Genomic DNA, 26,813 nt, shown 5'->3' on the forward strand with positions numbered 1-26,813 from the left:
GCATGACAAGTCTCATGCATCTTACAATGAATACATTTCCATCGAGCCACGATTAGAACATGCTCTTATGCACCCGGACGCTGCCGCTAATGCTAATAATGGACTCACTGCTCTTCTCCATAAAACGGTAGTGTATCCTACTGATGATTTTAGTGTGATCCTCGGGATATTATTTCGTATGTAAAAAATGAAAATGAAACTTTTTGAGGCTATTTCATGGAATATCCATGGGAGTGCATCTTAGGATTGGTCCTGCTTCAGTACTGGTATTCCAAAGAAAAGAAGAATGTAATGAAGATTATATTTATTATTACCTTAATGTATTATTATGCTTAACCGAGTGAGATATTATGTATTTACATCCTCTTCCTTCTAATCAACACCTGTATGTTTAAAAATTCAGGTGAAAAAAAATAATAGTGATGACTCTCAAGAGATGGGACCTGTCTGTAGCACTAATAATAAATCTAAAGTAACCCCGCCGTTGAAGAGGAGTACTTTAAAAACAAATAATTCGTCGCTTTCTCCGTTGCTCTTGTATAGACTTTAATATAGAATTTTTAAATATCGATCGGTGTAACGGGCTGAACGACAAAATTACAGGAGTTCAAACAGTAATTAAGAGACGAATATTTTCGATCGTCTCTTAAGAGTGGCGTTCCGTTAACACAATGTTTTTTTCTTTTTTATACTACCTTTTAACTCTCCTCGAACGTTCATCAATGATGACTTTTAATTCACTTTACAAACTCTGATGATTAAGTGTATCCTAAAATGTAACATATTTGTAAAATTACCTTAAATTATTATAAAAGTTATTCAATCATTTTAGTCTTTAAACTTTTCTTTCGTGCTCGACCTTTCTTCATATTTTATTTTGATACACTCATAATTTAAAGAGACTAGGCACGTGGTCAGGAGGGGGGTTTGGGGCTCAAGCTCCCCCTCCCAAAAGCAAAGAAACTGCAGAATTTCAAATTCCGGAGTTGACCCTGCGGGCCCTCATGCTCTGAGTAGACAGACCCCCTTCACCTTCACCCGGCCAAGCCTCCCCCTTGGAACAAAATCCTGGCTACGTGCTTGAAAGAGACTAAAAGGTTCGATGCTCCACCGGCATGCTCTTTAAAAAAAAAGGAGTTCTTACTTAAAATATAACAACATAAATTCAACAGGGATGATATTTATTGAGAACAACAATAATGAATAGAGATAACTGAATAAATTTCTGTCATTTTTGATGACCTTTGATGTTCTCATCGGCCAAGTGCTGGTGTTGAAACTGTTGAAAGGACGTTACAATGTGCATATTGTAAAGCAATTACGTAGATATATTTCATCTTAAGGTAACATTTTATACATTTAAATTTACAGGAAAACAAAGAAAAAATATACCAAGTTTTCAAATTTTTACACTGTGACGTGTCTTCTCGAGAGGTAAAAACAAATTTTAAGACTTTCTTAACACCTGAGAATATTTACAATTTATTTTGAGTCCTTACTTAGTAGAAATAATATTCACAAACACGTATTAGAGCGTCTGCACTACATATTCCATACGGAGAAAAAAGACGAGGTAATATGGCAGTGCATAGCACCCAGAACATTTTTCCGGTCCCTGAGCCGCTAATCGCGGTAATAGAATGCTAACCACACTTGGAGTACCTTCCCACACAGTCGACGCAAACCTCGTAACACAATACCGCCGATTACAGGTTGTACCCACTAACGCCCTCCCCCAACGAAAAACGGGAGACTTCATTCACACATTGATGCAACTATTCTACGATTGGGCCGTCAACCCAGAACCGGTGACGCTATACTGTGCAACACAGAACACGTATAGTATTGACAACGACGTCCACGAACTATGCAGCTCGGATCGAATTAATGGTGGATCTCATTTCAAAAACGAATGTTACAGAACGAGATATTGTCAATGGCTTTTTCAGCGTCGGTCGGGTCCAGATAGATCCAAAGTTTTACGATGCGAAGGTATGGATCTGAGTCTCATTCCGTGAAAAAGACTGATAGAGGCTATTATCATTAGCTGAAACTAATTTTAATCCTATGAGGCAACTTTTTAACAAAATTAAGCAGCGATGGAACATTTATTCGATTTTTTTTTTCAACAGAGCTCACTAAAATCAATTTAAATGTATGAAATTCCGGCTTGATGACATTACTCCGTTTGAGATCAAAGGACTCTTTTACCCGTGTATGGAGATCTCCTCACAGTGTATACGCATCTTAAAATATTTTATCTCTGAAACTGCAGTTTCTAAAGGTTCTTTTGCGCGATTAAATGTAAAGTACAAAATGCGCAGGAATCATCGATGATCGACGAATCGCACATTTGACAAAAAGGGTCGAAGGTGGCGTGATGCCTTCATTTTGTCAGTGTCATGAAAATTCGCCGGTAGAATATGAGTCCACGAATATCGGGGATTGCTGCGAATGCTGCGTATTCAAGACAGTGGATCAGTTAATCAGGAGCCACACACAGTTAGTTGGCCATCTATCACAATAAATTGAAAGAAGGAAGTTCCGCATTTTTTTTTTCTTTCTTTTTGCGATTTACATTTGTGATAAAATATAGACGGCACTTATTTCCCATCCACTACAACCAACGAGTTTCGCGGGAATCGATGGGTTGCGCGAATTACAGAATAATATTTTAATGGTTGAAACTTAAAGGTCAGCAAACAAGAATCAGATGTACAAAGGACAAATTTCTAAGTTTAGTGCTCGTAGCTACAACTATCACACAAAGAATAGACATAGAATACGTGTTTGTGAATATAATTTCTACTAAGTAAGGACACAAAATAAATTGTAAATATTCTCAGGTTTTCAGAAAGTCTTAAAATTTGTTTTCAACCTTTTGCAGATCTCTAATTTGCCTTATACTACTGAAATAAGTTTATGTCTGAGGTACCGTGACTGCATCACCGTTAACAACAATTGTGTAGTCAGTTGCGCCGAAAATGTTTTCAGCTGGAGGTGTCGAACGCGGAGCCGTGGAATTGGTGACGCTCACGTAATGACGTGGTGGAGTGATCCCCTTCCTCACCCAGGAGTGGCGCTCTTCTTTGTTTTGGTAAATCGGAAATCCGACCTGGAAAAAGTTCACCGCGATCGGATCCGACAAAGAATATTTTGCGGAGAAATTTCTTGGCAGGAATCTCGTTCGAATATTTGGGCCTCTGAAATATTAACGTAATTATCATTTACTTTCACAATAATGATTTGACGTCATGGTCAACGATCAGAGATTACTGAAAATTGGGTCAGTGAACTAGAGAATCGATGTGTGGAAAAGGTCATTCCGAAATAAAAAGTGAGAGCAGAGAACCTAATTTGTAATAGACAAGTTTATGCTGAATTAAAAAACTTTGTGAAAATGAATCAAAATTATGAACTATATGCATGGAGGCTATGCGTTAGTTCGTTTTGATTCTATCCATTTTCACATAGTTCTATTCAGCTTTCACTGAAACATCCAAATCCGTTCTTTAAGGAGACGGTAATATAGTGGATCAAGTTCAGTAAAAGACAGCCCAGTCAAACTACCCGAAAAAAATTAGTTAAAAGTGTCTTTGACCGGTTTTTAACTTTTTCCTGCCAAAAATATAAAACGCCAATTTTTTTAGTATCCCAAACATAGAAACACATGCCACCCATTTGTTTCCTTTTTGCAATGTAATTTACAAAAAAAAAAAAATTGGAAAAATAAGGTTATTGGAAAAATGGAGAAAAATACACCCATATTATGAGTGTATTTTTCTCCATTTTTAATAATTTGATACATTTTGTTTCCTTATTTCAAACCCAAGCAAAAACACAGCGTAACTCAGATGCCCAAAACTTTTGTTATACGCAAAGTCCCTAGTCGGATCAAATTGACCCGTATTTAAATACATCAATTTTCATTGTATTTGAAATATTATCTGCCTTATTACCATGTTTTATGAAAGTTCATTTCTCCCCTCTTCAAAATTATTATTGTCTTGGACTTAACGTAGCATATTTTGAGCAAGCTGATAACCTCAACTTTTCTCAAATTTCAAGAAAAAAGTGGCACTTTAACGCTCGTTTCTGACAGCGTAGAGATATAACTATTTATGCTTGATGGATGTGCATGTTAGATTTGTAAAATTGAATGCGGGAGCTGTAACTCGCAATGCTCTATTTTATGCAATTTGTGAGGTATCCCGCCGATGCGGTCGATAAGTTAAAAACGAGGCCGATTGCGTATCTCCCATCTTCGGCTGTATTATTCACACACTCCCTTATGCAACGCGACAAATAAGACAAGTCGAACCAACATAGCATGGAAACTAATCAAGGGAATGCGCGCGTGTTGCTGACGGCGCAGAGATACAACTATTCGTGCTTGATGGATGTCCCTGTTGCATCTGCAAAATTGAAGGCGCGATGGTGCGAGACGCGTGCTCGCGGGTTCCGCTATACCTTGCCAGGTCGAGTAAGTTTTATTGAAAGGAATTTTTGGTGACCCTTTCGCAAGCGAAAGCAACTAGAAGAGTCACTGTTTGCTCCACTCCCGAGAGCGTCGTGTCACTCAGATTTGGGGGAAAAGTTTTAAAACGTGGCCCGAATACGTCTTTTTTATCTTCGGGTGTGTCGACACTCAATTTTTTTTTCTTTTTCAATTTGATGCCTGATTCTGTTAGCTCAGAGTTACTTTTAGGTCTATATCTAAACCTCGTATCTACCAGCCCCATATAACTCACGGGTCACGTGTTTTAGTAAGTCTCGTGTCAACTCGACCCGGCTTGGGCACCTTTTTTTTTTTTTAATGTATTTATTTTGTAAACTTCCAAAGGAATTATATACAATATCTTTACAATAAGGGAAATTAGTATAAAAGAAACAACAGAGAAGTTTCTTACTATTTGAAAAAAAGATGTTAGTATACAAGAAACAACAAGTTTCTTACTACTTGAAAAACTACAAATTACTACTTGAAAGAAAGATGTATAAGACTTTAAGAGTCTTTAGAATATCAATAAGTGATAGAGAACAGGCATTTCAAGGGTGAATGTGAGCCGAGAGAAATTGAGTTAAAAGTGAACATAGATTTGAAATTTGATTGACTAATTGATTAATTTGAGACTGCGATTTAGATAAAAGATTGATAATGTCTGATGTTGGAGCGTTTACGGCTTCTCCTCTGGAAGCAGCTGTGGCGGCGTATGTCTTGCCTTTGTTTGGACTAACAAAAAGTTGGTTTTGAAAAACTTGTTGATGATTGACAAAAGTTGGTTTTTTGTCAGCAAGACGTTTTTTCCTAATTGCTTGATAGATAGAGCATCCTTTGTAGTTGGCAGTATGACCAGTGGTACCACAGAGAGCACAGGTAGGGGGGGGCCTCCTTAGGTTTATCACAGAGTTCGGATTTGTGAGGTTGACCACATTTTACACAAACTGGTTTGCGAGCACAGTAGTTACGAGAATGACCATATTTTTGGCAGTTTAGGCACTGAATTACATGTCTTTTGGGTCGCGGAGATTCAAATGAGATTTTAAAATGTTGATTTTCACAGAAGAATGATTTTATGTTTAAAACAAATCTGTTTGAGGGTGCTTTTTTTAGATCTATTTCCCGAAGTGGAATGGGTTCTTTAGTTTTCCAGTGTCTGAGTAGATGAATACGAACTGGTTCATGACCGTGTTTTTTAAGAAAGTCAGCTATGAGAGGGCCGGAGGTTGAAATCGGGAGTCCGCGTAACACAACACGATATGGACGGTCTTGAATTTTTTGGTAGGAATAAAATTCTATCGATTTTCCACGTAATATTGTGATCACTTGGTCATAATGATTTATTTTTGAGAGTGAAAGTTTAATTTGCGTTTTATTTAGTATTTGTAACACGAAATCAGTGGCAGAAATATTGGCAGATTGTAATAATGTGGTTAAAGCTGTGTGGTCCGCGCACGAAGCACTTGTTTGGATAAAAAGAGGTGGCGGTTTATTTTCAGTTGGAACTTTGTCAATGGTTTCATTTAAAATGTCAAATTTATTTTGAATAATCACAGGATTATCCTGTGGAGCTGACACGTTTTGTGAAGCAGATGAAGACTCCATATCGTTTATTTTTTTTTGAAGTTCGATAGATCGACGCAGTAAATCCTCGGAGTAGTGTCGGCTTGGAGGGCCGGGGGGGTGGAGGGGTTTCCTGCCGCCGCCCGGCATAGCACACACACACGTAAGAACGCACTTTAGATGTAAGAGGTTGATAAGGGAGCCGCTTAATCGAGAGACGACCGATAGTCGGACCGCTTGTCAGAGCGCACTGCTTGGGCACGTAAGGATTAAACTACTTGATTTACAGTATAAATCAACGTTAAAATGTGTGCCATTTGGTATTGAAGATGCAAATTTTTATGAAGCAGCCCTAGACAATAGTAACAGGAGAAAAACAAGGGGGGGGGGGGGGCGGAAACCAGGCAAAAATACAACAATGAAAAACTCGAGACGTTTTGACTAAAAACTGAGTCAATCTCGGTCGGAAAATAAATTAAAGACTAAAAAATGTCGAAGGAAAAACTTTTTTTCTTTTCTCGGATCTCGTTCACCAACATGTAGGCCTCAGGTTGGCCTTGGAAGTTTAATGAGTCACGCCTGTCTAAAAATTCAGGCATCTTACATATTCATGTATTTAATTTGAGAGAGCGTTAAAATCATGAAAATATTCAAAGATGGCTCATACCTGTTTATGACTGTTATTAAAGGTTCATCTGGCTCTATCGGCCCCTTTTGTCTAAACATCAGGAAAACAACACGATGCAAGCCTGGAACATCAATCATGATGAATTACACAATATCGACATGCATTTTAATATATAAAACACGCAACTGAGTACCTACTTCCATTATTTTAAATTAATTGAATATAGGTTTACAAATATGTAAAAGAAGAGAACTCTGTAAGAAATTACGAGTTATGGTGGGTAATTGCGGAAAATGTCAATTAACAATCGCAATGAATTAGGATGTGTAACAAGGTGGAGAAATGGTGCTGGGTTTACACCATTTCCCGACGAAAACAAAGCCAAGAAGTTCCAAAAATTATAATTAGAATAAAAAATTAATTTTGACTCTAATTATAATTTTTGGAGCTTCTTGGCTTTGTGTTCCCCGCAAAATGGTAGGGACACAGCACCATTTCTCACCCTGTTACATACAGTTCGGGCCACTTCTTAGTACTCAAAGTTGAGAATTTTTTTTTGTTTATCTTTGTGCCGAATTTTTGCACAAAAAAAAATAAACCAATAATTACGTTTTCTTATCCTTTTTTTTTCAGTTTTATTTTGTTTCTACGGAGTTTTTGAAATTAATGTAGAAGGTACAATGGTAAGAATATGACCAGTTTTGAAGAAAAAATAATCTTACCTGATAATAATCTTATAATCTTAATAATCTTAAAAATACCTTAAATACCTTAATAATCTTATAAATACCTGAATTTTTTGGCGCGATCGGACCTATGTACTCCGTTAGCGTTTTGCCATTATAAATATCTACCCTCGGTATGTTGACCACGAGCCAATGTTGTCGACACCGGTACTGAGGATTTCTTCGGTTCGGTACATCAGCGTCTACGAACAAACGATTGCATATTTTTTAGGTTTCTAAATATAAACAAATATGAGTCAAACAAAAAAGTCCCATCACTTATATTAATTGGACGCGGGCATAGAGAAGGAGAGGGCGTGGTTGCATTTCGGGCATCCTGACCCCCTCGCTTAGCTCGGGCCTTCCTAAAACGCCCCTCGAGGTTGAATTTCTTATCATTCACTGTTATGCGCCCTTTTTTCGAAAATTGACCGGCGGTCCTAGGTTTTGGCTTTTAAAGCTAAACTTTTCAGGCATGAACGAAATTGTAAACAAAAATCAAGTTAATTAATCCCTTCTGTATAATAAATAATAATAAAAAAAATCTTCTTTGGTGTCCTAAGCATTCTCCACCCACTCGTTACAGGACCGCGCGCTATCTTCACAATAACGTCGCGCCGGCTACTATTACAGCTGTGCTTACGTTACACAAAACTGGACACGGAAATTTGGCTCAACTGCAGTTTCCTCGAAAAAGTGCACCTGCGCTATTGGCCCTTTTTCCAGAAATACCCAATGACCCTTGGCTTAGGCACACAAAACTTAATCTTTTTGCTCCGAAAGTTGATTAATTATGTTGAAATTTGGGGCATACATGTATAAATTAGGACACGAAAAATCCATTTCTGCAAATTCCGAGAGGAGGGCTCATGCGCGCATGTGCCTTTTTTTCGGAAAACTCCTTAGTTTGCACTTCAAGTGATAATATGCGAGCGTTTGAAACCATGCATCTCCAAAGATAGCCACTTCATTACAAAATCTTACTCTGTGTTTCTATTCAAGTCACAGCTTATCATTCTCTGTGTATACTCTTAACAAGTAAATTATTTGAATTGCTGAGATGTGATATAGTTATTAAATTTTATTTTTTTACCCTAGAGGTATTTTGGCTGACTTCCATCAAATTTTATAAAGGGCTCAATTTCTAGTGTACTCATGATATCAGGCAAAACTTATATTCAGGCTATAAGGTAATTAGATGTGATTTTGCAATTACGAGTGTTGAACACTGAAAAAAATGGCATGCTGTTTCAGCAGCTAGGATGTCAAAAATGTGTCTGGTGGTCCTAAGATGTTACCTTGATTGCCCATGCAGTTGAATTTGCATTCAAAGGATGTAAAGTTAACTGCGAGGGCTGTAAAGGCAGCATCGTAGGCTCACCAGACACATTTTTGACATCCTAGATGCTAAAACAGCATATTATTTTTTTTCAGTGAAGTCAAAAAAATATACTCACTATGAGAATGATACAGAAACCGGTTTACGTGAAATAAGGTGTTCTATTTCCTTGAACATTTATTGAAAATCTCACCATGTGCGAAACATCACGTGGTTATGCGTTTTGTAAGCATTAGAGAGACGGCCATGTGGAACGACCATGAGATGGCACGTATCAATTAATCTAAAATTTCCTAAAATATTAAGCTATAGTGTAATTTATTTTGAGCCCAATGCGTTTTGGCACCGCAATGATGTGGTAAAATCAACGATTCAAGGAAACGCTTACCAACCATCATGAGCGTGTATAAACCACCCTCTTCTGTCGGCCACCAAACTGAAGGAGTATGTTGTGCGTACCTCGGATCCACCTTATTTCCCATGTTTACAGTGAAAGTTGAATACTGAACCTAGAAAGTTAACAGAAATAAATATTTTCAATCATTTTTAGCATGATCTGAATTAATGAGTATACTAAACACTTAAGAATAGGTTTGAATCATGAAATTATGCTAACCATGACTTTTAATTACACAACTGACGAACAATAAAATATACGTACTGAAATAGACTAGACGCGGCCTACATTCCAGAAGAAAAAGAGTAGAATATAATATAATTTTCACCAATACATTAAGCAGACTTATGGCTTTAGTTTCGCCGTTGCACATAGGAAATCATATACGTGTATTCACACTTCTAACGTCGCCGATTTCCTGTCGTATGACCAGACGAATAGTCATTGGTTTCGCTCCAAATTTCGTGGGGTTTATCAGGATTCTTCTTTTGAAATTTCAAATAAAATGTCAAGATTAGCTCTCCCAAAGGAAAAAAAATCCCAATAAAGTAGGCTAAAGGAGAGTTCACATATATCATGGTCAGATACAATTGGCTTAGCGCTTTTTGCAATACATCGATTAATCTGCCATTTAAACCTAAAGCATAGGGTAGATACACAGGGTGTTCGCAATGAACACCTTCATTATCGATTTTTTACCACAGCTTCAAATGGGCAGGTATATCCATAATCGATCATTTACGCCTCGCCACTGTCAGATACCTAATTATTCTGCAGTTTTTCTACCGACAACATTGTGATACATTTCAGTAATGCACCTCTCGGAGAATTGACAATTTTACGATTAAAATCAGTGATGGTTTACGTAAGTGGCACAAAGGCAAATCTGGAATTAAGTTAAGGTGCAAAGAAACAATTGAAGCTTCAGTTAGTGTCGCTCGGCACGCGACGGAAACTACACGAATTACATTATAACGCCTGGATGGAACTATTTGGGCTCAACGGATTTCCTTGTTACATACATGTAGGAGAGTGAGGGCGTTTTGACTTCAGACATGTACTAACCGCCCTAACCACCCTAACCACCTCACCAGCGGTCCAGCGCACAGTGCGGCATCCTTATGGACGATACGGACAAAAATTGGTGAAAGACACTTAACTATAAATAATGAAGATAGTAGCACACATTAAACAAACATTATATTTTCTTTCACACATATATTTTTTTATCAATTTAAATGAAAGTAATCCATGCAGAGTGCGCAAAACTTTAAAAATCATGTGTGGAAAAACGCTGATCATGCGAGTTTAAATAATAGAGCCTAGCATAAAGCGGAGTGACGCGACGTGCTGCACTGCTGCCAGCACGAAACGCGCACTGGCGCCTACAAACCTAAGGGGATTCTTCACGCATTGCGCAATGCTTGAAGTATCCCCTTATGTTTGTAGGCGCCAATGCGCGTTGCGTGCTGGCCGGCCGCGGTGCCCAGAGAAACAAGTCAGTGAGTAGGAGTCGGACAAAATGTGAAGAAATTAAAAGCTCACATCGCAATTAATACTGAAAATAGAAGTTTTAGGAGTGGTTTCCTTGATTTTCTCGTAAAATTTCTTTTAAAAACCACCGTATAAAATTAATCATGTGAAGAAATAACATCAAAACTTGCAGTGCTAGTCGAAAATTTCATGCCGAACTTTTCTGAAAGGCTCGTTTGAGTGTGCGGCCGGTTTTAAATGTAATATATTTCTTACTGATCACCGACCATAGTGTAATTATGAATCGTATAACTAATGACAGTAATTTTGCCGCGAACGCTGTATAACATTCTACTGTTTTAGTCGTTTTCTTGAACGACGTATGTTATATTAATGTCTTATTTATGGTGTCTTTCCAGGTGAAAAAGCCTGCCGATACGATTCTTTCCTGTATTATTTTTTGTGTACTTAATAATGGGACATAAGAAGCCGGATATGACCATTTTTCTCTAAAAGATCATCTTCAAACGTTATTTTTTACCAAGGAAAAAATGACTATAAATAATTTTTCCAATAAAAAATGCACTTTTCAAATTGAAAAAGTATGATGTTTACTCACTGATGCGTAAGCATTGGGCGCTACGGACAATACATCTGGAATGACGAAATGTTTTCGTAACGTGGATCTGATACTTTCTCTAGTTTTGTATTCGTCATTGGGAGCCATTGCAATACTTATTTGGGACAAATAAAATAAAGAAAATAGTCTGCTCAACTTCACAGCTTTCAAAAGCGGCGTCATACTACTTCGTAATGTCTTTTCTTCCATTGATAAATATTGCAGTTTTGAAATTTTATCTGAAATGATAAAGGCAACATTAGGACCAATTTTATAGTGTTGTAAATGAAAACAGGTCGATTGCACCCGTTCATTTTCCTTTGAAAATAAACTCCTAGGAAGGCTTAATAGGACTGAGTCAACGTTTTCCTCAATTTCGATTAAAGTTTACATTCCCCAAGCATGTAATTTATTGACATAATGAAAACTCATGATAAAAATTGACGTATCAAATATTGTTGATCATTCGAGTCTGAACAGTAGCAACATTTCTTAATCTTCCTGACTGAATTTAGAACAGAGTGTTTAAAGCACATTTTGGAAAACATCGTCATACCTCTCAGTTCTCAACATTTTTCCAAGCACATCAATTTTTCCATTTTTCGTTTACAGACCCTTTTGAAATTGCTGACTGGAGCTATTGCCCCTCATGGGTTTTTTCAGGTTACTAGTTCTAGTTGTGCTCTCTCATACATTGCTTCCAAATACTGAAAAATGATCATACCTTATGATAACGATGCAATACGTGTTTCGAAAATGATACCGTGGTATTAAAGCTTATCAATTATGTTCTGTATCCACTATGTTACACGCTTTGTCCCTTAAAAATTAACACAATTTAGTCCGCAACATTAGTCACAGATATCATGGAATGTGACGAACATGTGTCACACTTTTGACTTTCAACTCTTTTGTGTGAATAACCCGGGTACGGTGCGAGGAATTTTGATGTCTTATCAACCGCAGGCTCATTATCACACCAGTAAATTGAACGCACACTACAATTAAAGCCTTCTTGCCTAATAGTCTGCTGATCAAAGTGGAACACATAGCAATCGAAGGGGGACTTTCGAAACGTGAACCGGAGGGATTCAAAACAATAAATAATGTGTTTATAATTAAATGTTGATTTATTGCATCCCTCCTGTTTGCCTTGATTAACTACTCATTTTCTGCTTCAAAGTTCAGATTATACTTAGTGTTTATCGCCTGGTTTATATTTTTAACGGTGTTTGCTATTCCCATACTAAGTTGATCCACTTGTATTTTTGAGACTGATGCAACAGGTAAGGCCAATTTTTATTACATTTCAGGTTAATATTATTTACTTCTTTTTTCTTTTGATTTTGTAGCAACAAATGACAAATTCGTCGTAAAAAATTTCATAGTTTTTACACCGTACAATGGGATCCTTTACACGGGCATCTAATCCGCTTTCATTTCGTAAGATAGGCAACATGACTATTTTTAATGTCGCAGCAGTGACATCAATCATTATTTTCCTCTCTTTCTCTACCACCAAACTCTCCTCCGTTTCTATTTTTCTTTTTTTGAATGTAGTAGCGCTCCTTGACGTGTATGCGTGTTAACAACTCGTGCAAATGACTAAAAATTGTCGAGTAATAGTTACTTAGGTCGAAAAAAGGTTTTCATATTTTATTTTTGAACAAATATTTCTAACAAGGATTAAATTGAGCGGGGGGACTCAAAGTCATATTTTCAAGAAAAGTGAGTTGTGAAAGATTTTATGCTCAAGTGCATGTTATTCTCGCGCCACAAAGTTAAAAGCCACAAAACAAAATGTAGCATTCCAAACACTAACCAAAAGTTTTTCCATCGAATGTTGTATACGAATAAAACTGAATCTCTGTTGTAACTCGGTGAGACTCGGTTTATTTCGGATGCATATTTAGAAAATGACTCTATTTGCACTCGTGCGCAAACATAAGTGAAGCAGCCAATAAATTCAATACAGGTAAATACTCCAAAACTTCTGATTTTTTAATGATCCAAAACATAACTAAACATTTAGTACGACTGTCATAGGTATTTTAAGATTACAAAGATCTTTTAAAAAAGGAAAGAAGAAGAACCGTAAAAATTAGAAGAAATGTCTTCTCACAATTATAATTCACAATATTTTTAAGACAATAATTCTGAATCAAAATTTGGAGGATTGAAGTCCTTTTTGGGAGCCATAGGCCTTTCCAAGATCGGCCAGCCATTGCGCGCAAAATTTACAGCATGGGATGTCAAAATATACTTCTCCACGAACTGTCTGACGTTGAATTTAAGTTTGCTTCGCATTTTCCTGAAAAAATATACACCATAAAACGTAATGTGAATTGTAGATTCAAGGTTCAAATTCCATGAACTACGCTGAGAGTGGTAACCCAGGATTGCGCGAAAGGTCTAAGAAAATATATTAGGGTTGCGCGGAAAAGGCACAAGGATTGCCCGAATAGAAACCTTAACATCTGGTTTAGGAATGCGCGAATTTAAAATGAAGTTAATTTAAGGCATAAATTTGGAAAATCAGGAAACGGATGGAAAATAAACGCATCATTAATATAAACTTCGAAGGATTAGACTTTCAGCGATTCTACCTTTTTCTATTTCACTCGAGAGGTTGCCAGATTGTGCGATAAATGTGAATATTTTACATGGATTTGAATTGGGAAAAGTGTTAAAAAAACAACTTATCTGGCAACAGTGGAGTCCGGGAGGGACGAGAGGCTGCCTTCATGGGAAAACCCATGATTTAGCCGGAAATGTCATTAAAACAATTGATTCCGTTTGAAGCATCAATTGTATACTAGGGGAAAGCTATTTTAAAATAATAATTGTAAATGGACACAGATGCTACAGAGAGGGAAAAAGGGAAGGGAAAGGAAATGAAATGAAATGAGGATATGATTACTAATATGCAATCAGAGAGAATAAAACAAAAACATCAGAGAAATTTATATGCGATGAAAGTATAAGAAAAAACACACGAGTGGGCTCATTGCGATTCGGAACTCGAACTATACTATCGTTGAGCAGTTTTTAGACCCCTACGCCACTGATAATCTTCTTAAGAGGTAAAGATGAACTTCTGCTACTTCAGAAAGTCAAATCGCGGAAGGAGATCCATGGATTGTCTTTTTCCGCTACCCGATGGGATGACGTTCCAGTCAAATGCGCTTTTGAAGAGATGATCAATCCCCATCATCGCTTCATCTCCACACGTCTATTCATGTGCAATTGTTGGCACGCTCCGGCAACAAGGTTCTGTGACGAAATCATTTTTGCCTCCAGAGTCTCCAAAATGTATACATCTTTGTGATCAAATTTCCAATCACTGAGAAAAATAGCTCGCGGAGCGAGCCGAATGTCACTCGCGTAGCGAGTGATCGGGGGTCCAGGGGGCGCAGCCCCTTGGCTGGCCGTGACGGACGCGCAAAGCGCGTCCAGAACGGCTAGTATTTATATTAACGCTAGTTTAGGTTAGTTTGTTGACAAGTCATCGATGTCTTACCTTCTGATGATAAATGAAGTGAAAAGATAGAATAATAGTCGTGCCGGGTATAAAAAAATTGTCTAAATTTTCTCAGAAAAAATATTTCATCGGGAGAAACGAGGCAACGTTTGAATGCGCATACGGCGTCGAAACACAACATAGGCATTTGAAGCTTTATTATTCGATGCCGCAATTATTCTAACGCGAGCTCGATAATCGCGCCGAACACACTGCGGCCGGCGCGGCGTTGAACGTATATTAGCGCCTGCAAGACTGCATGAATACTTCTCGCATTGCGCCAAACGCAGTGCAGTCTGTCAGTTGGGGCGAAACGCCTATTAGCGCTCACAAGACGGTAGGAATGCTGTAGGACTATGCGTGTCATCATTCTTGACTTTCTGCTCCAGTTTTTATCATAATTAAAGGGTTAATACGATCCTCATTGTAACGATTCAGAAATTCGGATGATATTTAATTTTTTTTGTTACATTAAAAGAAAATAGAACGAACTGTATATCGCGTCGAAATTTTCGATACTTTGATTGGAGATCATTTAGGTGAATTTGAGGCAAACTTTTCAGAAAAACTGTGTGTAGCTTTTTAAAAACATTTATTAAAAATCAAACATAAAAAAATTGCGTAAAGTTGCAATCAGAGATAAATATACGCTTTCTTTCGGGTGAAGACGTGTTTTTGAATCCATTCATCCCTTAAAAAACTTGAACATGGTTGTTCTACGATTTTTTACGTGTAGTTTGTTTCAGTAGTTGGCGGCCGCGTAGCAACCAAGGGCCCCTAGTTCACTTTTTAAATGTCAATGAAAGCTCTTTGGACTATTCGAGGGCTATGCGCCGAAGAGACATGCTCGGAAGTAAGGAAGAAATGAACGGTCTTCCGAAATTGCAGAAATGTGTATCTACTTTGCGGTGTTCCCAAATCTTTCCTCCCATCTGATTGTATCAGAGAAAAATAGACCCATTTAATGATTAAAATGTTCACATAATGTGCTTCCCATATGAGAGAAAAATCAGGAATTTTTCAAGAAACGGAATCTAGTATTTTTACACTTAAAATAAGAAGTATGAAAAGAGGTCTGCAACGTCCCAAACCGAGATACGCTTCTCTGCAGTCCCACCGTCTTCGTGTTGAATTCATCCATTCATAAGCCTACATATACGCACAAATAGGCTTAAATTATTCGTCGATTGCACGTAGTTCAATCAGACGCCTAACGAATACAAAATGAACCGACTCAAACTCAAGCCCAATTCTCACACTCGCAGCAGAAGAGAGTGAAACGTTGTTGAAAGTTGGCGTGCCCTCGCGCCTTCGGGATTCGATTATGAAATTTCGCTCCATTGTGCTTCCTTGATTGTAACCCCATAAAGCTAGGAAGGATGTGTGAAGATGCGGTGACCCACAAGGCAAAGGGCTAGGATGAAAGGGTACGTAATACATGCTTTTAGGCGCAAAAACGAGGCGCAAAATCGCCAGCGTTTCGATTGTTGAATCGTTATCGAATGACATGATCGATAAATAGCTTTATCAAGATAGTGACATATGGAAGTTCATTCGATAAAGAATAATCGACCCGCAGGCTACACTAGGAAAATAATTTACCGTCCCATCACTTCGCACAGAGAAAATAGATGGTGGTTCATCACAGTAGCAGCAAAGCTACTGAATTTCATATTTCCTTCATCGAGATGACAGTCCCTAGAGGAAGAGCCTTGGCACTCTAGGGTACATGTTTTGCTAAGAGAGCCATTTTGTTCAACAGGAATCACTTTCCCCCATCTCCAAAAATATGTTGCAAGCGGTCTGTTTCATTTTTGTGACATTTAAAGGCTCAAAGTATACGGTTTTGAACCTCAAAAATAGGATATTACAGTAATAGCTTCGGTTCAAAACAACAGCTTTTGAACTGAGAAGATCCATACACATATCACCAGAATTTTGTTTCTTATTACGGTGTCACGTTTGTTTTGTTTTGTTAGGTCAGTGCCCTTAAGCTCTAATTCAGGCAGTAGTATCAATTTATAAGGTGAATATTAGGTGCTCACTGCTTAAGCCCCCTATGCTATGAACATTCGTATTTAGAGTGGGAATGTAAAAATCGAATATGTTGATACGTGACTTTAAAGTCAATCCTCAGTCATTTTTTTACTTAAGCTTACAACAATAGCTTCGCCAACTTATATAAGAAGCCATTTCTCCTTGACTATTATCTGCCCGTATTCAAGTAAAATTATTTGTTTTTTTTTGCGTAAGTAAGTTAAAGGATTTTGAATGCTATATTAAATTCAACCGCTATTACAAAAATACCTTGTGATAGAAAAGAGGAGGGGAGGGAAAGAGGAGTTGGTCCTAAGGTTAAACATTTCTGCAATATCGAAAAAGCAACGTGTTTAAGGAAGAGATAGGGAGACTACCTAGGAAGCTCCCAACTCTATGCTTCACTTAGTTATTGTTCTGAACAAGTATCTTGTTCGTCAAAAGCAACAAGTCCCAAACGACTTGACCGAAACCCGTGGTAAGTAAAATTTTATTGGGCGCTTCTGGGTACCAGATGCGCCCTTTCCAGCCGTTCGACTCCCCCGATGTAACATGTACTATACTACATACCGTTTTGCCTTATGGGTAATGAAGCCATTCTGGTACACCCGGGAAAATTTGATTTTCTTCTGCATCTGGTATTCGTAAAAGTTTTCGTGAAATGTTTTGCTTTTAAGCATAACAATCTCGCACGGACGTATTACCTGGTTAAACTATTTTGGGGCTTCGTTATGCTTAAATGCCTCATATTCGAGGTTGTAGTTTCAGATTGATTCGAAAAAATCACGAACAGTCACGTGATCTCTTCATTTTAGTGACGTATTACTGTGCTATTTTGTGATTGGTTCATTTTCTCGGCGCAGCATCGTCAAGCGTCAGTTGTTTGCGGCTCTGGGTTGAAGGTTTAAGGTTGCCGGCTAGGTTGGCCTAGTGGTCAGCGCGTCTGACTCTAGGCCAATAGGTCCCGGGTTCGAATCCCGGTGGTGGCGACAAATTTTCATGGAACTGACGAGTGGATCTGCAGAAACAGATTCCTCTCGGCCTTAATCCCTGAAAATTTGAAAGCCTGGAGCATGGATGTGCCTAAATCCCATGATAAACTAGCCGAAATTTTTAATGCAATTATTAAAATAGGATATGTGCCAGAATCCTGGAAGACTGCGGAAGTAATTGTTATCCCGAAACCAAATAAACCCATGGAAAAGGTAGATTCCTACAGGCCGATTTCATTATTGTCAGTGGTAAGTAAACTATTTGAAAGGGCTTACTTAAAAAGACTATTGCCAATTTTAGAAGAAAGAAAGATAATACCAAATCACCAATTCGGTTTCAGGGCGTCACATTCTACCATAGAACAAGTGCACAGAGTTGTGAGTCTTATAGAGAGAACATTGGAAAATAAAGAAGTATGTTCGATGATTTTTTTAGATATTTCAGCAGCTTTTGATAAAGTCTGGCATCTGGGTCTTCTCTTCAAAATACGAATTTTTTTACCATTTAATCATTATAAGCTAATCAAATCTTACCTGGAGAACAGAAAATTTAGAGTTAGATTTAATAATTGTTATTCAACATATAGAAGAATAAAGGCAGGAGTACCGCAAGGATCATGCCTGGGCCCATATTTATACAATATCTTCACTAGCGACATCCCAAAACCGAAGAGGGGCTTTATCGGCACTTTTGCAGATGATACTGCCTTAGCAGAAAGAGACAAAGACATATTTATCTCTAATCATAGATTACAAAAAGCTATCGATGAAATGGTTGAGTGGGTTTCTGACAATGGCGCCACGCTCAACGCATGTAAATCTGCTCATACTGTTTTTACAAATAGGAAAATACCACAATTACCAGTTCTCATAGAAGATGAACAAGTTCCTTACGTTACAAGCGCTAGATATTTAGGAGTTTATTTAGACTCTAGACTTACTTTTAAAGATCACATCAGAATCAAGGTGAAAGAATTAAATAAAAAGTATAAAAAAATGTATTGGTTGTTAGGCAAAAGATCAAAATTGTCAAAGAAAAACAAAATTTTGCTGTATAATCAAATATTAAAACCTATATGGCAGTATGCTTCACAACTATGGGGTTGTGCAAGCAAATCTAATATAAATAAGGTAGAAAGATTCCAGTCGAAGGTTCTACGAGAAATTATTGGAGTACCATGGTTCGTAAGGAACGAAGACATAAGGAGAGAATTAGAGGTACCCACGGTTAGACAAGTAATTGCTGAGACAACGAAGAGATATGAATGTCGTATTGAAAAGCATATCAATGTAGAGGCTTTAAACCTTTTAGATAGTACAATACCTGTGAAAAGGTTAAAAAGGTGGGAGACCTTTGAACTCCCATCAAGATTTAAGTAGTCTGTAAGGTATGAGTGAGAGTGTGAATGGAGTGTGAATGAGGGTGAAAGGAAGAATGCAAAACCATTAAACTAAAAACCTTTATGTTATAATACATTTAAGAAAGAAGGCAGAGAATTTACAATTCCTGTTCTTTTAGATAATCATAGTATTATCTAACGTTAACATATAAAATTAATGCAGTTTGTTAAGTTTTAGTTTTAAGCCACGTAGATAGATACAAGAAACACTTGTAGTAGTTACGATATATTTAAATAAAATTTCTTTTAAAAAAAAAAAAAAAAAAAAAAAAAAAAAAAAAAAAAATCCCATGATGTCTAAGGACAATAAATACTGTCTATCGATGGCTGTAGGTCCCAACGGAATATAAGCCACTAAACCAGCAAAAAAAAAAAAAAAAAAAAAAAAAAAAAGGTTTAAGGATATGTCAGAGAGAATAGAAAGTTAGAGGCCCGACTCGATGCTAGGTAATTGAAACAGATGCGCTCGCAGCGCGCTCGCTGGCAACGTACGCAACTACTATTTTCTATTGTTTTCCAGAGACTAGCGGCGGGTATGTTGCTGCCGGACCACCTTCACGTAGGCAATTTGTTATACATCGTCCGTCCGCAATACTCTCGCTTGGCCGTATGAAAACGTTCCTCGCATGCGCAGTGTTAAAGAAGCGCCCTTCAACGCTTTGGCGTTGGAACTGCTTGTTTAAAATTCATAAAAACGCTGGTCGGTATGTAAAAATAATCAAAAGGAATTTCGGATATTGTATCCCTCATTTTTAATGTTTCAGGCAATTTTTTTTATTGTATGGAGGAGCGTACAGAGTGATTATTTTCTCGCTTTAAACATCTAAAAAACGCATCTCAAAATCTTCTCTCTTCAATCATTCATTCTTGCGTTGTAGCAGTTTCAAGTGTCGTAATATGAGTGATAAGTTAAGTGCTCTAATATCTGATCGATGAAGCCCTAATATCGGTAAAACTGAGAATGGAAAACAGTCCGTCCCTATTCATCCAAGCGTTCTTAACCTATTTATCTTGTGTGCCCTTATGTATCTCACAAAGTTCCTCTGAGGAAGCTGCAGCTGAAGAAGCAGCTGAAAAATTGCTAAGAGACACATTTGAATCTGAGAATTTGTTCCTGATATAATTCCTGAGCCGCCGCTCGAGCAACTGTAGGTGCGTTATTTTCTGTTGTTTGCTTGTTGCTCTGTTTAAATTGTTAAGCATGGTGATAAAGCTGTTTGTATGGTTTCTGTGTTGAAACTTCATTTACATATCGACGGTGAAAGTCGGCAATCACATAACTCGTTTGCGGTGTCTGAAAATCTCCGCCTCTATGTCATTTTTTTAAAGGAGAGCAAATTGACATTATTTCTTGAAGTTTTTGCAGAATTTTCTTCGCATTGAGAAGAAAAATCATGACAGTTTTAAAGAATTGCCGTTGAGTAGTTTTCCATTTAAAAAATAAAATATGACAGGAAGTCTGCGACGTCGCAAACCGAGTTATGTGATTGCCGACTTGCACCGTCGATATACTACTGGCATATTAACTCTTAATTGCCCAATGTGGGTCTGATTGATTCGAGGCATCTTTTTTTAACTCTACCTCCAGAATTTGAGTGACGAACCGATTCGCGGCACGTGCGCCTCCACGTGTCGGCCACCTTCGTTACATAAGTGCGTTATGTAACGGAATTTTCCATCATCTCAGCGGTTATGCAACCACTCTTATATATACTCGGCCACATCAGTTGGTCATCGCCACTCTGCCACTCTCAGTCCCTTAGACTACACGGCACTCTGCCACGCTCTGTCTCATAGACTTCACGCTAGTACTTACTGTCTCTTTGCAGTTTTGCTACACTCTCTCTCTCTCTCTCGAGCACGCCTGATTGGATGCTCATCTCTCTCACTCTCTCTCCCCCTCGAACACGCCAATTGTGGATGTTCATCTCTCTCTCTCTGACTCACTAGAGCACGCCAAATGTGGATGCTCTCCTCTTGCTCTCTCTCACTCTAGAGCACGCCAAATGTGGATGCTCTCCTCTCGTTCTCTCTCTTTTTGAGCACGCCAAATGTGGATGCTCCCTTTTCTTTCTCTCTCTTTTTGAGCACGCCAAATGTGGATGCTCTCTTCTCTCTCTTGCACGTTTGAGTACGCCAGATACTCCCTTTCTCTCTCTCTTTTCTCCCGGGCGCTCGCTGATGAAACCCGCATCGACTGTCTTATGACGTCATCGCGACTCTGAGAGCGCCCACAATCCCTTTGGTAGATTGGCCTGGTCCTCCGAGTTCTCTCTCTGGCTGGGGCCGCGACATGAGCGTTCAGTCAGTACAATAAACTAGGGGGGTAGTAAGAGTAGCTTACTGGTTGCTAAGCGGCTAAGCTTCTTAACCTCCGGAGAGTGCCTCTCAAATCATGCTTTGCGGACCCCCCTGAATTAATCTAAAGAAAGCGGGTCATTTAGGGACTTTGATCTATCGATTTCGCATGAAAAAATCACGAAAATCGGCCCGGCAGATCTGTAGAACAAACCGTGACACGTAATGCATATTTACATTGTTTACATGGGAAGATTGACAATTTTATCACGCAACGCAACAAATCAAATGGGTTGATCCAGGGGTGTGTTGATCACTTAATTGTTGATGCCCGCAAAGATCATGGAAATCGGCCCAGTAGAACGAACCGTGATAAAAAATGAAAATTCCGGGGGTCACAAAGCTTATAGTTATGATAATGATTTTATTTTCAAACATAATGTAAAATTATGTTTAAACGTAAAATGAGCCTCATTGAATTTTACTATTCATAGGTTATATATAATGGCACCAAAGTTCCATTTGGAGGCTTGATACCTTTTGATCAAGCTGGAAATCGGCCGATATTAAAATGGGACGAAAGAGATGCATTCTACACGATTATAATGACCGGTAAGAGCGTAACATTCAGCATACTTAGCTATTTAAATTTCATAGCAAATTAGTGTATCTATAAGAATCAGATCTTACAAAAGTAGTCCAAAATGGCATCTGACCTCCGTTACCATTTGTCTGTTCATGACATTCGTTTGTATGTTTCTCGTACAGAGGGATAGAACTCCATTCCATGATTGCATTTTCTACTAAAATAATTCTTTTTCTTAACACAGGAATGACTCTGCAATTTCTTTTCAAAGCTTTCTGATTTTTGCATGAAACTAAAAATAAGGACGTGAACCTGTCAGTTAAAAACGTGTAACTGTTTTCTAGCAATGATAAAATTTTTGGGTAAAAATTTTACAATCTTTCAATTCTTATTCTTAAAGGATCGATGTATTCAGCAAAATTATCGTTCATTGATTTAGATCCTGATTCACCCTCGCGGTCTGATCCGAGGTTGAGCGAACTACAACACTGGATCATCGGGAATGTTTACAGACGAAACATCTCCTCAGGTGAGACTTTTGCAGAGTACACCGGCCCACGAGATGCCCGCGAGTTCGTTGTCGAAGAAGGTAAGCACTCTAGAGTTCATGATCCACATCTTGTTGATATATCGTCATTCCTGCTTTGACGTAAGGGCGTATCTCGATTTCTATATGGACGTATTTCTGCCAAACGGAACTATGCGCATTGAGACGTGAGCCCTGAGGCCCATTAGAATATATGCATTACAGGGCTCACAGCATAATGCACATAGTTCCGTTTGGGTGGAAATACGTCCATATGAGCCCCGGAAAGCGTATAGTTGTACGGAGAACAAGGCTCATGTGAGAATCGAGATACGCCGTTGCCGTTACGTCGGAGGAGCGACGATGTAACCGCTCTCAGATCATAAACATGGAAAATCCCATCCCTCGGATTAATCGTGATCGAATCGAGAGGGATGAGAGAACAATCCGGATAATTGGTAGAGTAAACAACGCACTCAATTAAATATGAATATAAATTATTAGACAACATTACATGTCTGAATTCCCGATGTGTAAAAAAAACATGGCTCTATCTTAGTCGTAAATAAATTCAAAATGATGGAGAATGTCAACCAAAGCTACAGCCCACCAGTCAAAAATCGGTCTGTACTGGTCAATAATACGGTCAAGTAGACTTGTTATATGAATCCAGAATTTCCAGAGTCCGGAAAGCGCAGTACGCAGATAATCAATAATTTTGTTTACGCTCTCTCAAAATCAGGGGAATCAGCTAATTATGAAGGCTTGAATACAACTTTACGATCCAATCCATAATCTGTAAAATGTAGGCTTGACATGGGAAATGAGAGTTTTGTGAAGCGATCACTAAATAAGTCTTTCCGTGACGAGGGTGAACCAGGCTGTTTCAGAAATTTTGAAAATCACTTGAATGATAACAATTTTCAACTTTCACTCAGGAACATTTACCTATTTACTTGTCTAGAAAAGAAAGAATTTGTGGAAAGTGGTGATTAGTTTTGGAAGGCATTGAGAAATTTTCGCAAGATTTTTTTCCATCAAATACTTAAAATTTGGTGTATTTGAATTTGTTTATATCCATTTCCAGGAATTCACAGGTACATTATATCCGTTTTCGAACAGATAGGGAAGCAAGTTTTCACAGAAAGGCGGATACCACGAGAGTAAGTTTCACGTTTGAAATCAAATCTCAACAACAGAAAATTATGGCAATAAGATGAAAATTATTAATTTTATTTCATGGACAGACTCTCAAGAATCTAGTCTCACAATTCAATATAGGCTTGGTTCGGAACATGATTTATGTAATGCAGTATGTACCTCAAAGCTTCGTGTAATTTTCAATTATAAAAGCTTATTTCCTTCCTATGAAGATTGAATGAAGGTTAGGTTCCATCGAATCCAAAGGATCAACGTATTAGTCGTAGTAATACTCATATTTCATAATTAAGCTCACTAAGGACATAGTATTTTTGGGTTTAGACGAGACTGAGAGACTACGTATTTATTTCTATGTACAATCTTACGAGTACAATCTTTTCAATAAAAGGAAGTCAATAATGCTGTGAAAATAAAAAATCCTTTAATCCTGAACTCGTAACCGTTATTTATCCACATGCTGCTCAAAAAGTTTCAAAGCACCTTAAAGTTTCACTTCTTCTTTTTATCTTCTACAGACCCTTTGGAGATCCTGGGTGGGTCTATTACTCCTCATAGGCTCTCGCAGACTATTTGTTCTAGTCATGCTCTCCCATGCTACTTCTTGGATAAATACTGAAATTGAAAAATGATCATACCTCAAGAAAACTATGCAGTACGTGTTTTAAAAATAATGGCGTGACATTCAAACTTAAAAATTATGCTGTATATCCACTATGTTACATATACGTTTTGTTTCTTAAAAAATAACACAGTTTAGTCGACAACATCAGTCATAGAATATCATGGAATATGGCGCACATCTGTTACACTTTTGACTCTCATCATAACCTCTACGTGTGAGTAACCTGGATCCGGCGCGAGGAATTTTGATGTCTTATCAACCACAGGCTCATTATTTTACAAGTAAATTTTAATTGCCCGTTACGATTATGGGAGTCTATCTTGCCTAAAAGTCTGTTGATCAAAAATAAACACATAATAATCCAAGAAGACCTTATGATATGTGATCCAAAACGATGAATGTGCCTATAATTAAATGTTTATTATGCAATTGAATCCCTTCTGTTTGTCTTAACAACCTACTCATTTTGTGCTTCAAAGTTCAGACTATATTTAGTGTTTATCGCATAGTTTACATTTTTAACGGTGTTTACTATTTCAATACTAACTTGATCCACTTGTATTTTTGAGATAAATGCACCAGGTAAGGCCAATTTTTATTATATTTTAGGTAAGTAGTTTAATTATTTACCTCTTTATTCTTTTGAATATTGTAGCAACAAACGATACATTTTATTTATTTATTTATTTATAATTCGTGTACATAAATGCCACACGTTGTGGCTATAATACTTGTCAACCCAGCCCCCCTAAATATTACACATTAATATAATATAGGCACGTAAGAACACAGGGAAGCATTAAGAATATTACAAAATTTTACAAAATAAAATAAAAGGTATAGTAAATTACAGTTAAATATTATTAAAAAAATCATTCAAGGAATAAAAAGCCTTGCCAACTAGTAAGGCTTTTAGACCAGCCATGAACTCTCTTACATCCCATTTCAGAAGAGCTTTTCTCAGGTTCAAGGGAAGGTTGTTGAACAGTCTGATGGCAGTATGAGACACAGACTGTTCAGCAACCTTCAGGCGAACAATTTCATAATTGATGAAAGGGTTTCTCATGTTCTTTATCATGTCCTTACGAATCAGGCCGGTGTCGATGGCAAATTTTAGGCTGTCTAGAATAAAAATAGATGGAAGAGTTAAAAGTTGGTACTTTATGAATAAGGGTTTACAGTGGGCATTAAATGGTTTGTTAAATATCAGTCTTAGACATTTTTTCTGTTCAATAAATAATTGCCCTGAGCAGTGGTTGAGACCCCACAAAACGAGGCCATACCTTAAATGTGAGATTATGTTAGCATGATAGTACATTAAACACGATGGCAGAGATAAAACTTTAGACAAGTTTCTGAGTGCCCATTTCATAGAATTAATTTTAGAAGTGACTTTCAGTACATGTGATGACCAGTTAAGGGTTTCATCTATTATAATACCCAATGAGTTAACCTGGGTAAGAGCTTCAGATTTACTGCTCCTGTCATCATTAGTTTGACTTCTTTTTTGGTGGGAAGTCTTATAATCAATTCTCTGAGTTTTCTCTTGATTAATCATAAGTCCATTAACAGCGCACCAAGATGACACCTCGTGCTCAGCCGCAGCACAGTCATTATCAAGATTTGGGCCAGATATAATGGATGTTGTATCGTCAGCAAATAAGTATGTGAGGAATTCCACCGCACCAGGCATGTCATTAACAAAAATAATAAATAATAAAGGTCCAAGGATAGATCCTTGGGGAACACCAGCTGACAGCCCATACACGATTGATAGGACGGGACCAAAAGCTGAGTCAATTTTCACTCTCTGTTTTCTATTTCTTAAGTATGATGCTATAAGGTCGACGGCGCTGGAGTGAAGATAGTAACTAAGTTTTTTAAGCAGTAGTTTATGGTTAATGAGGTCAAATGCCTTTGCAAAATCGAAGTGTAGACTGGCAACCGGGATCCCCTGATCAAGTGCTTTGTAAATGCATTCCGTTAACTTATGAATGGCTTGAATGATCGACTTTTTTCTACGGAATCCGAATTGGTTACAATGTAAAAACTGCCCTTGCTCAAAAAACCTTACTAGTTGGTTATACAATACTTTTTCAACAATTTTAGACAGAGTTGGTAATACAGATATTGGACGATAGTTAGCAGGAGATTTTTTGTCACCTTTTTTTTTGTAGATTGGGGAGACAGTTGCAATTTTTAAGAAGTCAGGATAAGTATTGCAGGCTATACACTTATTGATAAGTTTAAGCAATTGAGGACCAATTATAGAAAAGTAATCTTTGAATACAAAAGATGGAATGCTATCATTATTATCAAATTTAGACAAATTTAGCTCATTGATCACTCTTTCAAGTTGTTGCAAGTCAATGGTTTGAAAGGAAAATTTAGAATTGGGAGGGATGACATTTTTTTGTAAAAGTTTC

The 26,813-nt window shown here is 37.7% G+C and overlaps 2 protein-coding genes and 1 long non-coding RNA gene across 6 annotated transcripts; 1 reads left to right on the forward strand and 2 right to left on the reverse strand.

Annotated features, from left to right (window-relative positions):
- Positions 1 to 1,164: 1,164 nt before the first annotated feature.
- Positions 1,165 to 12,158, reverse strand: LOC109042863 (protein D1). Of its 2 annotated transcripts, none has more exons than XM_019059817.2 (6): positions 11,970 to 12,158; positions 11,246 to 11,484; positions 9,145 to 9,265; positions 7,483 to 7,620; positions 6,732 to 6,813; positions 1,165 to 3,203 (listed from the first exon to the last, which is right to left on the reverse strand). In XM_019059817.2, exons 2-6 carry the CDS (start codon positions 11,453 to 11,455, stop codon positions 2,921 to 2,923), a joined length of 834 nt encoding a protein of 277 aa, XP_018915362.2. In that variant the 5' UTR covers positions 11,456 to 11,484; positions 11,970 to 12,158; the 3' UTR covers positions 1,165 to 2,920. The 2 variants fall into 2 exon arrangements, with proteins under 2 accessions (XP_018915362.2, XP_018915364.2); XM_019059819.2 differs by lacking the exon at positions 11,970 to 12,158 and adding an exon at positions 11,802 to 11,948.
- A 168-nt stretch (positions 12,159 to 12,326) lies between these two features.
- Positions 12,327 to 24,821, forward strand: LOC109042876 (OV-16 antigen). Of its 3 annotated transcripts, none has more exons than XM_072297808.1 (5): positions 12,327 to 12,531; positions 21,987 to 22,104; positions 22,518 to 22,667; positions 23,692 to 23,767; positions 24,281 to 24,821. In XM_072297808.1, the coding sequence occupies exons 1-5, from the start codon at positions 12,523 to 12,525 to the stop codon at positions 24,318 to 24,320; spliced, it is 393 nt and encodes a 130-aa protein (XP_072153909.1). In that variant the 5' UTR covers positions 12,327 to 12,522; the 3' UTR covers positions 24,321 to 24,821. The 3 variants fall into 3 exon arrangements, with proteins under 3 accessions (XP_072153909.1, XP_072153908.1, XP_072153910.1); XM_072297807.1 differs by having other exon boundaries at positions 24,518 to 24,821; XM_072297809.1 differs by lacking the exon at positions 23,692 to 23,767.
- LOC140224201 (uncharacterized) lies at positions 13,231 to 16,191 on the reverse strand. Its single transcript, XR_011899461.1, has 2 exons — positions 14,766 to 16,191; positions 13,231 to 13,556 (listed from the first exon to the last, which is right to left on the reverse strand). It is a non-coding gene; the product is annotated as an uncharacterized lncRNA (long non-coding RNA).
- Positions 24,822 to 26,813: the final 1,992 nt, after the last annotated feature.

This window comes from Bemisia tabaci, chromosome 3, assembly GCF_918797505.1.
Source record: "Bemisia tabaci chromosome 3, PGI_BMITA_v3".
NCBI lineage: Eukaryota > Metazoa > Arthropoda > Insecta > Hemiptera > Aleyrodidae > Bemisia > Bemisia tabaci.

Excerpts from the sequence above, each read along its gene's own strand:
- LOC109042863 (XM_019059817.2), bottom strand. The coding sequence starts at position 11,455 with ATGGAAGAAAAGACATTACGAAGTAGTATGACGCCGCTTTTGAAAGCT. Across the intron at positions 9,266-11,245 it reads CGCCCAATGCTTACGCATCA|GTTCAGTATTCAACTTTCAC; the intron begins GTGAGTAAACAT and ends TTAACTTTCTAG. Across the intron at positions 6,814-7,482 it reads GATCGCGCCAAAAAATTCAG|GCTTGCATCGTGTTGTTTTC; the intron begins GTATTTATAAGA and ends TTGATGTTCCAG.
- LOC109042876 (XM_072297807.1), top strand. Across the intron at positions 22,105-22,517 it reads CTACACGATTATAATGACCG|ATCCTGATTCACCCTCGCGG; the intron begins GTAAGAGCGTAA and ends TCATTGATTTAG. Across the intron at positions 22,668-23,691 it reads CGAGTTCGTTGTCGAAGAAG|GAATTCACAGGTACATTATA; the intron begins GTAAGCACTCTA and ends ATCCATTTCCAG.